Below are 13,052 nucleotides of genomic sequence, written 5' to 3'. Positions count from 1 at the left end.
CTCAAGCGATACCGATGGGCTATTCCATAATAAGTCTCGCAGGGTTCCTCGTGTCTCTCCTCCTCATTCACGCCGTCCGCATCCGCGGACGAGGCTCGGCGCGCGAGATCTCGAGCCAAACTGTGAGCCGACGCGTTGCCGGGCACAGCCGCGTGAGCGGGGGTCCACACGAGGGTTTTCAAGCCGCTAAGGGGGCGTCGTGTGAGGACATGGTACGCCTGTTTGGAAATTCTGCCACGGACGAAATCGTCGATGGCCTGCTTGATGTCGCTGATGACGGTATTAGAATTCCGCATGCATGGCCATGGCAGTCGCGGTTTCCTCCGCTTCCACCATTCGGCCAGCCGTGATTGTTGTATGTTCTATCAATCCTTCGTTGTGATCCGCTACCACCCACTTTGGCGGCACAGAACAAGTGGCACATAACTGTCCTCCAAGTTGGCATGGAAGTGTTTCACTGAACAGCGACACATACCTAGTGCCACTAACATATGCCTATATATAGAGACCGAAGTTAGTCCGACGGTTGGCTTGGCACCTTGTTCCATCGGCAAACGAGTCCGATGCGCTATACCCAGTAGAACACGGACTACCCGCCTTCAGTAACAGAGGTTGGCTTGAGACGGGTTAACTGGTGAGCGGCACATACGCAATGTCAAATACGCTAGACCGAATGTTAGCCCGCCGATTGGTTTTGAACCCGGTTCCCTCGTCACAGCAGCGCGATGCTCGATCCACTAGACTATGGACTATCCAGTGACCTATAAGTTGGCGGGAAAACGGTCAGAGACTATATGCGAGAGAGACAGCTTGAAAAGTGCGTGAAGTACCCATAATAATGCTAACCGCGTTAGAAGAAAACGAAGGCCGAACTTCTCTACTTACGAATATCGCGCCAGAACTCCAGCGCGTGTACGTCATCGTGACGTGCCATATCTCAAGGTATTTTTTCGTATTTTGACTGCTGTGGCCAATAAAAGTTTATGATACCTGCTACAAGTTCGGTCTTTAGCTCTTTTAGAATACAATGTGGTCTGTATTTAACGATAAAAATTAGCTAAGGTAAGCTACGTACTAATACAGCTCGAGTTATTTTTCTCTTTAATGCTCCTTTAAGTGTTTGCGTAACGAAATACGCACGCCAAGGTGTAATGCTGTCAAACCTCGTTATAACTAAATGGGATATAACAGGATAATGGATATAACGAAGTGAGATTACTCTTAAAGTACCTTTGGATATTCATATTTCAATATATCAGTAATGGATGTAACGAAATAATAGACATAGCGAATAAATGTCTTCCTCTTCAACTTCGTTATAGCGAGGTTTTATACCACTGTATACACTTCTCACTAAGTGGCAAAATATCAATTCTGAGAATGCCAGAAGACGTCATAGCGATGATAAGACAGACAGAGACAGACAGACTAATTTATGTGTCTGCCAAGAACCCAAATGCCTCTGCGACAATACACAGCCGTATGTATAAAATATGTCTAGCACACAATAAAGTAAATGTTTGACAGCGATTTGGCATGGAGTGAGGAAAGTACCACTCTTATGTAATTGAAATATAGTAACTTCGGCGTAATATATTTAGGAGTCTGTGAAACTTTTTCTTCCCATCCCTTGCACCGAATTCATCGTTTCTGTTTCTCTCACTTTCTTTCTTTCTTTCTCTCATTTTTTTTGATGACCCCGTAGTAATCTGCAGTTCCATTTACACTGTACTTACCTTCCTATTCAGCACATCTATAGCACTATTCAGCACATCTATAGCACATTCAGCACATCTATAGCACATTCAGCACATCTATAGCACTATTCAGCACATCTATAGCACTATTCAGCACATCTATAGCACATTCAGCACATCTATAGCACATCAACGCATTCAGCACATTTATAGCCGTCTAGTGCCGCTGCCACCGGCATCGCGCGCCCTTGATGTTACCGAGAACAGCTGTAAAACGGACAGAACGCCAGATTCACTGAGCCACCGCGACAGCAGAGCCACGGATCTACCGTGCTGTTTTTATGTTAGAAAGCTTGACCAGTTTGGTTTCCGATAACTCATGCATTTCTAGCGCTTCGGAAGAAAAAAAAAAAATCAGGGAGTAAAAGAGAACACGACAGGGAGGACGCACTCGTATTCAAGAGTGGAAGACAGGCGTCCTCTCTGTCCTGTTCTCTTTTACTCTAAGATTTCTTCCGTTTATTCTGGAGCGCTGGAAATGCATCAGTTATCCTGCTGCTTTCATCACGCGCATCAAAACCACATCATCCAGGTGTCTGTATTGTTGGGGCGTATCTTCAGCGCTCTTTAAGCAGGGGGTTAGGGGGCGGGATGCGATAATCTCCGCGCACGCTAGCAGACGCCATAATCGCGCCAGACACGCTCGTAATCGGTGTGACAGTCAAGTGGAAACTTTTGTGTGATTCTCGAGGGGTGCGTACGTGACACACTCGAACTCGCGAGAGGTGAACTTTCTCCGGTTGCTGTTTCTCTAAACGACCTTCAGGAACTGAAATACGCCTTCACTGTATTTTATATCGAGTAAATAAAAAAAATTCTTAATATTACAAACTGCAAAGTGCCAAAGCAAGGTACGGGGAATTAGAAACGACGTAGCAGGAAGATCCAAATTGATCTCGGCCACCTGTGGTTCTTTAATGTGCGATAGATAAATCTAAATACGTGAGACTCCCTCTCCGCCAAGACGAACCCGGATAATTAGAATTTTCGGATATGAGGAACATGTTCCACCTTGGCTGGTTTTCAAAAGACCCAACGAAAAAACATATTCTCAGGAATAATAAAATAAAAATTCACCGACAATTACGATACTCCCCAATGCGAAATTTGCGCGCAGCTCAATATGTCTTTTCGTTTCGCGATATAATGGCTGGTGCAGACAACCTTCCTCGCGCGCTACGTTGCAAATGAAGCGAAGTTGGCGCGAGTGCCTCGCTAATTGGGATACCGCGAGGCAGCGCGTGGGTGAAGCTTGGGCGCGACTCACGGCAGCCGCCGCAGACAGACCTCCGCTCATGCAGCGCTTTGTTTCCGTATATGGTATCGTTAGACGCGCTCGCGTCATGCCATCGGTGATCAGATGACGGCGCGCTACTTTGGCGCCATCTCGTGTAGCGGTCGCCGCCGCAGAGCCCGTCTTGCGTGGCAGTACACTTTTCTTCTCGCGCTTTCGCCATACCCTCCCCCTGTGCTTCTCGCTTCATGGTTCCGCGCACCCTCCTCCTCCGCTGCACCCTCCTCCTCCTCATCCCAGTCTTTCGTTTCCCGCTGCTCTCCGCGCTCGCTCTTTCATCCTTCGCTGTGCTTCGTTCGCTAGGTTACGCCCAAGGACTTCGACGCTCAACACAGGAACGGGCGCATAAGAGCCCTGCTCTTAATATCGCAATTGTGTAAAATAGACCTACAATACATCTACTGCTAACACAACTTGGAAGACGCTTAAGCTTCGCCTTTAAGAGTGGAACGCAGCATTCAAAGCTTCTCACGCTTCCCGGCAACTTCAGTTTATGTAATCGATCGTATACAACGTTTGCCGGGAAACGCTGGCGGCGAACGCTCTGCACGAAGGCGAGAGAGAGAGAGAAGGGAAGAAGGAAAGGCAGGGAGGTTAACTAGACTGAGTCCAGTTTGCTACCCTACGCGTGAGGAGGGAAATGGGCAGTGAAACAGAAGGCGAGCTTTCTGGTAGAAACACGACCTCTTGCGTGGGCCGATCCCGGAGGTACAACGCACAGCCGCGCCGAAAAAATTAGATAATTTTCACGTTTCCGTTATTGTTTCACACTCATAATATTTCAGTCTGAGAAGATTTAACATAAAAACGTGCGCCGTCGGTGTTTCGTTTCATGACGTTTGTTTGTGGGCTGTCATTATCAAAATTCCGAGGAATAATTTTGTCATGAATGTAAGAGAAGGTATGAGCAACTTTAGTGATAGAGTGGTGTGGCAATATAACCCGCATATATCGCATGTCATATAGCAAGGCGCGGCATATACATATACCTAAACATAAACAAGAATTCTTGCTTGCGGGTACGCCCGCGCCAAACGCCGGATTTTCTGCGACAGGGAGCCCTTAACGTTATCGCGCCAAAAGGTGTATTATACACCGCTCTGAAATGTATACTGATAAGTTGTGAGTAAGACTCTTGCGAAAATTTCTTGAACATTGTAAAAATTTCATGTAACTGTCAAATTCACATACATCGAATTTGTCCGCTTTACACCCGCCGTGGTTGCTTAGTGGCTTTGGTGTTGCACTGTAACCACGAGGTCACCGGACGAAGTCCCGGCCACGGCGGCCGCATTTCGATGGGGGCGAAATGCAAGAACACCCACTTAGATTTAGGCGCACGTTCAAGAACCCCAGGCGGTCAAAATTAATCCGCAGTTCCCCACTACGGCGTGCCTCATAATCAGGTCGTGCTTTTGGCACGTAGAACCGCATAATATAACGTGAGTGTCTGTCCGCTTTGCATGATCTAATGCTTAGGTGTTCGAGAGATTTGGATGTACTTGTTAATGTTGGCAACCAGTGTGCCGCCGGCGTCCTTACCAACAATGAATTGTCCGATGATTAAACAATGATAACATGAGGTGATACCAAAACGTACTGGCAACAAAGCACATTTCGAAAACGTTCCCAAACTGTCAATATAGAAGATAAAGGAACAAAACGGATCGTTCTACAGGTTCTGAAATTAAATAGAAGTCAATCGACACAAATAAACTGAATAAAACAGACGCACAAGGTCATGCTAAAGTAATACATATGCACACTATCACTTTCAATAAGCAGACATGACTCTACTAGTGCTCGGCTTCATCATCGCAGCTACAACTTGTGCCCTAAAGCGAATAACTGAGAAGTTAATGAATATTTTCAATTCGCTATTTGGACACTTCGATTTCTCACGCAAGTAATTTCTACCTGGAAATGTGGAACAACGCTATCTGTCAAATCCAATTAAAAAATCTATTAGATCTAAATAAAAGAGCAGATGGTACAAATTAATGCAGTACAGAATATATTTTGTTTTATAGGCAAAATTGGTTATCAAACACATGCGACCGGAAGTTGTCTGGTAAACCACAGGAAGCACCCTTTCCATCGCGCTAAAGAAAAGCGTCGGCGTACGCTATAACCGGGAAAACGTATCAAAAGGGAAAGTGCTAAGCGGGGCTCATTACAGTTCTGCATGCTTTCTTATCTTATATTTTATGGATAAGGTAGCAGGAGATGGCGCACAAATGTCCCGCCGGTTATACTACAGGCTCCTGAACGGATATAGTTTATAGTTTACAGTTACGGATATAGCTTTGTGTACACCTTTGCGTTTCTTGTTTGTACTATCGATGTGAACATTTTATATTTTAGTTATTGAGGGGCATCGTTGCTTTCAGAGATATCTATTTATCTATCTATCTCTTTTCTTTTTGCAGTCAAGGTTGGAGACTGGGCGTGTTGGTATAGCATATTAGAGGTTGGATTGCGCAACATTTTGACAAGAGACACAGAAGAGAAACACACACCACAAAGCGCTCTGTGGTTTGTGTATCTCTTCTGTATGTCTCGTCAGAATGTTGCGCAATCCAACCTCTAATCTTTTTTGCAATGTCGCGGTGTTGTTTTGACTGCCACGGGATAACGTTGTAGAGTGTGCAATTAACTGACCTGCTCTTTACATCCCGCGTGTCTTGGTTGCGCCTCAGGTGGGAAAACACGGTGGTATACGTGACCGCTGTAAAAAACCGCGTCCGTTCACGTTTAGGAAACCCTGTAGTTTACGTGACCAATCGCTGCGCAGGAGACGGGTTTCTTGCGCACAAAGGGGCGCTGCTCCGCTCCTTTAACCGGAAACCCTTCTTTTCATTTTATTTCTCTCAGTCTGACCGAGCAAACAGGATAATCCCGCTTTATGTATATTTTTTTTTTTCAGTTTCTTCATTATTACCTTAAAGAAAAGAAAACATGCGTCCCTGTTAGCTTCAGACAGGTCGACCTGATTGTCCTCTAAACGCTAGACGATTACGGACATGGAGGCAACAAGCGTGGAAACGTGCGTCGTATTAATGTAGCTCCAAATACCAGCCGCTCCAGCTACACGCACACGGAGCAGTTAAAATATCAGTTCATGCGAAATGCTATGGCATCAATCGAATGATGGAGATGGGAGACGTGTACCACGCAACACGAGAGCCAACTTTCAAGTGAGATTTAGTAAAGTAAAAAAAAAAAAAAGCATTTACGCCAGGTTAGTTATTACGGCAACATTATACTTCCAATGATAAGAAGCGCTCAGGAGCGGTCTGGCATACAATTACAAGCTGCTTTGTTTTTTCTTTAAAAGTAAATCTCGGAGGATGACGCATTTAACCAGCGTGCAGTGTTTTCTTGCGATATACAGTTTAATCTTCGCCACTGACTTTTGCATTGGGCGTACTAAGTACACTATTGCTGTTTCGACCATCCAACTACATAACTAATACTACTATAGCAACTGCACTGCTCCTGTACCACCCAGTTACTACTACTAGCAATACCACTATAACATTATGTATGCTATCGGAAGCCACAGTTCCTTGCCACAACGTTTGCTTTTTTCCTCTATTTTTTTTTTACCTTTCAAGTACGCAGTGGTATGTACACCATCCTTCCTTTAGCTAACTGGCAAAAATCAAGTTCAATGCGTGGTCATCTTTCCCACCGACGCCTGGAACGCCTTGCCCATTGTCTCGACGGCCCGTATACTGTCGCAAGACAAAGCACCGAGGCGTACAGAACATTTGAGACACCGGACATGTACGGGTGTGCAGGGTAGTTATTAGACAGTCAAGACGACAGAAACACACAGCCGCTCGAGCAGCCTGTGCCCCGTTGCCGGCGTGTGACAAAAAATCGGCAAGCGAATGAGAGAAAAAAAAGAAAAGCGGAAGAATGAAAGAAAAAGAACAGAAAGATGAGCGTGAGCGAAAATGGACGAAACAAGAAAAAAAAAAAAACTGGAGTGACACAGGTGGAGGCGTGCACCGTGCAGGCGGTCACGGTGGCCACCCACGCTTTCAGCCGCGAATCAAAAAGAAAGAAAGAAAGGAAAGAAAAGGAAAGAACAGCAACACCTTCCACACGGCGCTACCACTGTGATTCTGAATGGGGCGTTTCCGGCGCACGTCTAGGCAGAATCGGAGCCAGTTCCAAGAATAGCTGCAGCAGCAGCAGCACTCCCTCGCCCACCGTCGATTGCGGATTAAGCGCGAAAGAGCAGCATGCGTAATACGGTCGCGAAAGTGGAGTGAAAGTTTTTCGCGGCCGTATTCCATGGGCGCGTACGCATGTATGTTGTGTATGTCTGCAGTGATCAGCAGTCCGCTCTTGAAGGGAACACGTGAGTGTAGGTCACGAGCACGTGGGCAGTGCATCGACACGCACCTTCAGCCGGGACTCGCGGCTAGATCGCCAGTGAAGCGAGACCCGCACGCTGTAGTCGCTTTAACAGTGAGTTGGATGTACAGTGCTCACGGAATGAAACGCGACAGCGAGTATTTGGTAGAACCCTGCATATGTGCAGAGAACTCGAGAGTACCATGTCATGTCGCTAGGAATCTGGTCACCAAAGATGACTCGGACTCCGCTCTAAGTGTACGCACCGAAATTACGTCGATGTCACACGAACTGCGGCCGGTGGAAACGAAAGTATGGGTATTAGTTAGCCCTAAATTGACGCGTTTCATTCCGTGAGCACTTACGTATACGTACTTCGAGAGTGTGGGCGTCGGTATGTGCGATCGTGAGCGCGTATGGGTTACTTGTAAAAAAAACAAAACAGAAAAACAGCCTTCTGCGCGTCGAAATGCCCAGTCACAGTGCGCCTGACTTGAGCTGTCTTTGGGCCGGACACCGGGCCGGATAACCTCCCTCTCCTCGATAGACTGTCGTTTCTCCAAAGCCTGAGAGTTGACAGAGAGGGTCAGTGCTCCTGCACTCACTGAGCCCTCACGACAGAAGTATCGCAAAAATTCGGAGGGAGGGGGGGGGGGAGAGAAGAGGCGAGGGGACGGAGCGCTACACTCAACTAAAATTTTTATTCCGACAGCCTGTGCACACATATAGTGGGGACATGCGCACACCGCGTTTTGCATACAGTATCAAGAGGGCAGGTTTAAAGATGACAGCTCAAAAATTAATACTCGTGCATTCTGATACAGAATTACAGAGGGTGCGCTGACTCAGCGTTCACCTTATCCTCTTTTTTTTCCTTTTATTTTTTTATGAAAAGTACCTCTGCTAATTCTCGTGCAATCGAACTTCGGCTTAAGCGAGTATTTTTTGCAATGGCTGGCGGTATCGGGACTAGTTCCACCACACAGACACCGCGCGCGCTTATAGGGGCATCTACCTGTCTGGCCCACGTTTTAGCGCAGCAGGACAGAATGAGCTATAGCTGGGTGCTATATAGCCCCGGTAGAAGATGACGTCAGTCGCGGTAAGCGAGGCGTGCATTACGCAGTGTTGCCATACCTGCGTTTCAATGCGCTTATTCTGCGATGTGACTCAAGTAGATCGAAAATTTGCGAGTGAGTTCTGCGCGTGTAAGTGGTCGATCTCGAGAACTTGTCACGTGACAGGTTCTCACGTGGCGCACGTGACATTCGTTTGAAGCAACGGTGCTGTGATATGTGTGGCAACGGGTAGCAACCAATCAGCGTGTTATGAAACCTCAGCATTGCAGCATAAGGGGAAGATTAATGTAGCTGGAAAAGCTTATTGCCGCCGTAATAAAAATAAATATCGCGCAGAGAATAACTAAAATAAGAATACGAAAAAGAGGCGGTAGTTAGTCCAACTATCACGAAATATAGTCATTAATGCAAAATAGAAAGCATGAAAGAAAGCTATCTAGAAAAAGAAAGGGGGGTTTCGCAAAAACGAAGATTTCGCTATAGCAAGTAGATGGCGTCCTTTTTTTTTTTTTTTGTCGTTCCTCCAGAACTAACTTGTCAGTGATCGCAAAGGCCCACCATACCGACATACGAAGCAAGAATATTCGTAAACACAAAGATTTAGCTGTGAACTTTACCGCTACACGTAGCGAGCGTGTGTTTCAAGCTTTATTATTCAACCGAAAGCACACGGGAATCACACGGCTTCATCGCTCGACATGACAGTGGGCGCAAAGCTGACGACCAGTCAAATACATCAATCACCGCATAATCTTTGAAGCATCTCAAATGAAAAAGAGAAAACCACACAAAAAGTTTCGACGTATGCATGCATGTGAACTTAATTGGGATATCACGCCCAGCCGTGGAAAAACGCGTGGAAAAACGTCAAGCCAAATAAAGGTCAGTACTGTAGAACTGAGCATGGTTGCGCCACCCAAGCGTACCATAGAGAGCGCTGATTCATGCATAGAGTAAAAGAAAAGAGCCTAATGTCACGCAAGTGTGCATACTTGCCTGCATACGAAAGGGATGCACAGAGTACAAAATAGCGCGACATCTGGCGTCACCACAGGCAACCTGGGTTCACACTTCGTTTTTACGTTGCATAAAAGGACAAACAATAACGCTCGGCTGAGCAAGTACACAAATGACGGCACACATTTAACTGAAACATAACGTTAGGTTCCTCGCGCAGAATAGAATGATTTAATTGCGGCAATCGAAGAGCGGTACAGCTGGAGTGCTAATTAACGACCTCCTTTCTGCTAAGCTTTGGTGGTGCAGCCCCCATTTTTTATTGCTCTTTCCCCTCTCGTAGCGCAGATACGGGTTCCTGACGGAGCGTACGGTGAATCTAGGACTCCGCCTGACTGACAGGTCTTTGTGGCTACGTGTCGACACTCCAGGGTCGCTACAGCGGCTGTCACCCTTCAGCGACCTCCTCTCAACCTCTCCCCCTACGCATCTATAACAATCCAGCGGTTGCGATGACGTGAACGCGAAACTGCCACTTAGGCTTTCTTTTTTTCTCCGTACCCTATATCATCTCCAGTTTGCGTGGCGCAGAAAACTGTCATCGTGGGCTCTCTTTTCTTTCCCATTATCGTCGTCAACCCGTGCAGTGAAGAAAACGCGCCCCTTATCTATCGCGCACGACTTGTGTGCGTCGAGTGGACGAAAAGATACACCTGTCTGTTGAACTTAGCAGGCGCCCTCGGCAACATGCCGTGCACAAGCTTCACATAGCTTGGCCAGAGAAAGGCTAACGTTTATTCTTTCATTTACGATTCGTTTCACCTATGATTTCTGACGTAACTGTGAAAGAACACAGTTGTAGCAAGTGTATGCGATGATGTATGTTTACACACGCAGTGCGCTATTGTTGCGTCACTGCCGCTTTGTTGTTACAACCCTTCAACCTCTGCGTCAAACTGCGCGCTCAGAGATTTCACGACGACGATCGCCACATGTGCGACCGAATGTGGCGATCGAGACGTGTAAGGACGACGCAGCTGGGATTGCGAGTGAGCTGTTCTCTGTGCTGTTCGACAACACGCTTCAGCACGATTCCGCTGTGTACAAATATCGTAATTGAGAAAAGGCAATCGCGCCGTACCGAGACATCCGCACGCTCACAGCTGCGTGTATAAGAAAGCTATCGAGTAAAGAAGACAGCGATGGAGAACTCCCGTTAACCGACATCTGCGTTGATCGAAACTTCACACACTCGCTCACGTTACAGAAACAAAATCTTCAGCGCTGAAGATGGGCGGCTGCAACGTACCGAATCGTCGAACGTTCATCGAGTGGATGGTGAAGGCGTACTCCCAACTGCTTCCAAAGCCGGTGCCGTAGAAGAGTCGCACGAGGACGACCCAGCGAAGAGCATCGTCGTCGGGGCAACACATGTGACGACGCCGATGTTCTCGTCCGCGCGCCAGCACACACCGTACAGCTCGTCGTCGTCGGCAAGCACGCTTTCGCGCGAAGTGCTTCGCTCGCCGCACGGCGTCTTTTCAAACTCGCCGCAGGTTCGCTTTGATTTCTTGTTTGTTTTTCGCTCTCAAACGCGGGAAAGGCGCGCGGAGAGAGGAGACGAGCTAGAGAGTTGCGCCGAATTCCCCAGATGGCAGCACTTACTGCTCTGTGTGGAGTGGACAAATGATACATATTCCTTTTGGCTACACTGAACTAACTACCGCCGTTTGCGGCATCAAAAAGAAACTATTTAATTGCAAATTTCGCTTCAAATTATTAAAGTGTACACCTAATTGTGGACAATAAAAGTGAGGCTGGACGCTACTACAACATTTCCTCTTTTGTAGACTAGAGTGAATCTGTACAGACGGTTAACGTGTGCTCTATGTGAAAGCAGATATGACTGGGCGTGTTCAAAAATGAATAATAGGTATGTGTGTTATATATCGCTTTTATTTTATTTTTCAGCTTTTACGGCTTTCGCCGGAATTTCTCGAAGTTTCGTTGTTGTACCATCTATCCAGCAGGGTCATCCCACTCTCGCGAGATCGCGTTGGCGAGCAGAGGCTTCGCGAGAGTGGCCGCTCTGTGTCGTGCGGCAAAGCCGAGCGAAAGTTGCTCGGCTGCGCCGATCTTGTGAGGGTAGGGTAGGCCGCGCATCGTCCGGGCCGTAGTCGCTGACAGGCAGCACTCCCGCTTCGCGATGCCTCTCGGCAAGAGCTTCCGCATCTACCACAAGGTGCGGCCGCCGAACCCTTACAGCGTCCTTCTTGAACAGCGGTCCAAGAACGAAACCCTCCTCTTCGAATCCAGGGCCATCGCAGTGCTGTGTGAGTTTCAACTTCGCTTCCCGAGACATCCGTGAATGTTGGATCGCGGCGGTATCTCCGGCCGCTGCGCCTCCTACCTGCCGATAATCACCTGACCCGTTCCTTTCGCAGCTGATCCTGGTTTTACCGCTGGAATTAGATGCTTAACGCGTGCCAGCGCCGTGTTTCGAGGACCCGATGGCCGGCAATTGCAGTGGTTCTCGCGGTTAGCGCACGCCAGACGGCTCGGTTTAATTGCGGCGCGTCGCTGAACTGTGTCGACACTGTGCGCTGCAAATCCCCTTGCCCATTTGTCATGCTTCTGTGCCATCTGTCACGGTCCGCAACCTGGCATCGCCGTCCCGCTTGGCTGAGAGTTCTCCAAGTCTTTTTCCTGATCGAAGCGCGTACTTAACGGAGATTTCGTGCTCGCTCTGACTTTCGCCGGAGTATTTAGTCTCTCCGTGCTCCGCGCAGGGCGATCTCTGCTTCTCTCACTCGCACGTAATGCGCTGTCCGTGTCGCTCATGTGTCGTGCCGGGTATTTGTTTACTGAGACCCGAGTGGGCGGCCGGTACTTTACGTTGCGATGACCTGACAGCGGCCGGCTGCTGTCATTAAGTGCGCTGAAGTTGTCATCACGCTCGGATAGCTTCAATATTTGACACTTATCGGACGACTCTCACGCTAAGCTAAAAAGCGATAATCAGTTTTGACGGTATGGAATATACCACCGTAGGTTCGTAAAGCTGTCAACAAGATATAGAGTGACACACGCTCCTCGAGATATGATTACAGGTAGTTGCGATATTACAGGAAGTCTATTTGCATTGCACTTTGAAAGCACGATCGAAGCCTGAAATCGAGCATTCTTGAATATTATTTATCTCAATTAGATTCGACCTGTACGTGTTAACGCGATGTACGTTGGAAAATGCCCGCGTTACAGTAACGTGGATTACCGTGCAACATGTAATATGGTTCTTGATTAATTCCACATCGTACACCTGTTTGATGTGCGGGCAAAGTGGTTATGATGTTCTAAAACTTAAGTGTGGACATGATGCTTCATGCTACACACCCTTTTTTTTTTCCTCCTTTCAGCTCAACAGGAAACAGACACAGTAAAAAAAGAATACACAATGCTTCTTGATGCCCACGGCTGTCTAGGAGTGCTGCAGCTTACTGCAGGTTAGTGGAATGTTTTGCATTATCCACAGAAATGTGTTGTGCAGCTAACATCTCAATTTGGAGGGAACACCTTGACATGTGAAGTCTAAACACA

At 47.4% G+C, this 13,052-nt stretch overlaps 2 protein-coding genes across 2 annotated transcripts in view; one reads left to right on the top strand and one right to left on the bottom strand.

The window, feature by feature from the left end:
* The window catches only part of LOC126517553 (uncharacterized), a 103,730-nt gene extending 92,712 nt beyond the window's left edge, over positions 1-11,018 (bottom strand). The window contains exon 1 of the mRNA XM_050167303.3: positions 10,765-11,018. Within this exon, the coding sequence (XP_050023260.1) occupies positions 10,765-10,888 (124 nt within the window). The 5' untranslated portion in view covers positions 10,889-11,018. The remainder of the gene's footprint in view (positions 1-10,764) is intronic.
* Positions 11,019-11,506: 488 nt separating this feature from the next.
* The window catches only part of Synj (synaptojanin), a 47,983-nt gene continuing 46,437 nt past the window's right edge, over positions 11,507-13,052 (top strand). The window contains exons 1-2 of the mRNA XM_050167851.3: positions 11,507-11,788; positions 12,872-12,958. Coding sequence (XP_050023808.1) covers positions 11,662-11,788; positions 12,872-12,958 — 214 coding nt within the window. The 5' untranslated portion in view covers positions 11,507-11,661. The remainder of the gene's footprint in view (positions 11,789-12,871; positions 12,959-13,052) is intronic.

Source organism: Dermacentor andersoni, chromosome 11 (genome assembly GCF_023375885.2).
Source record: "Dermacentor andersoni chromosome 11, qqDerAnde1_hic_scaffold, whole genome shotgun sequence".
In the NCBI taxonomy this organism is placed as follows: domain Eukaryota; kingdom Metazoa; phylum Arthropoda; class Arachnida; order Ixodida; family Ixodidae; genus Dermacentor; species Dermacentor andersoni.
The sequence above is the reverse complement of the archived record's forward strand: the minus strand, read 5'-3'. Positions and strand labels throughout refer to the sequence as shown.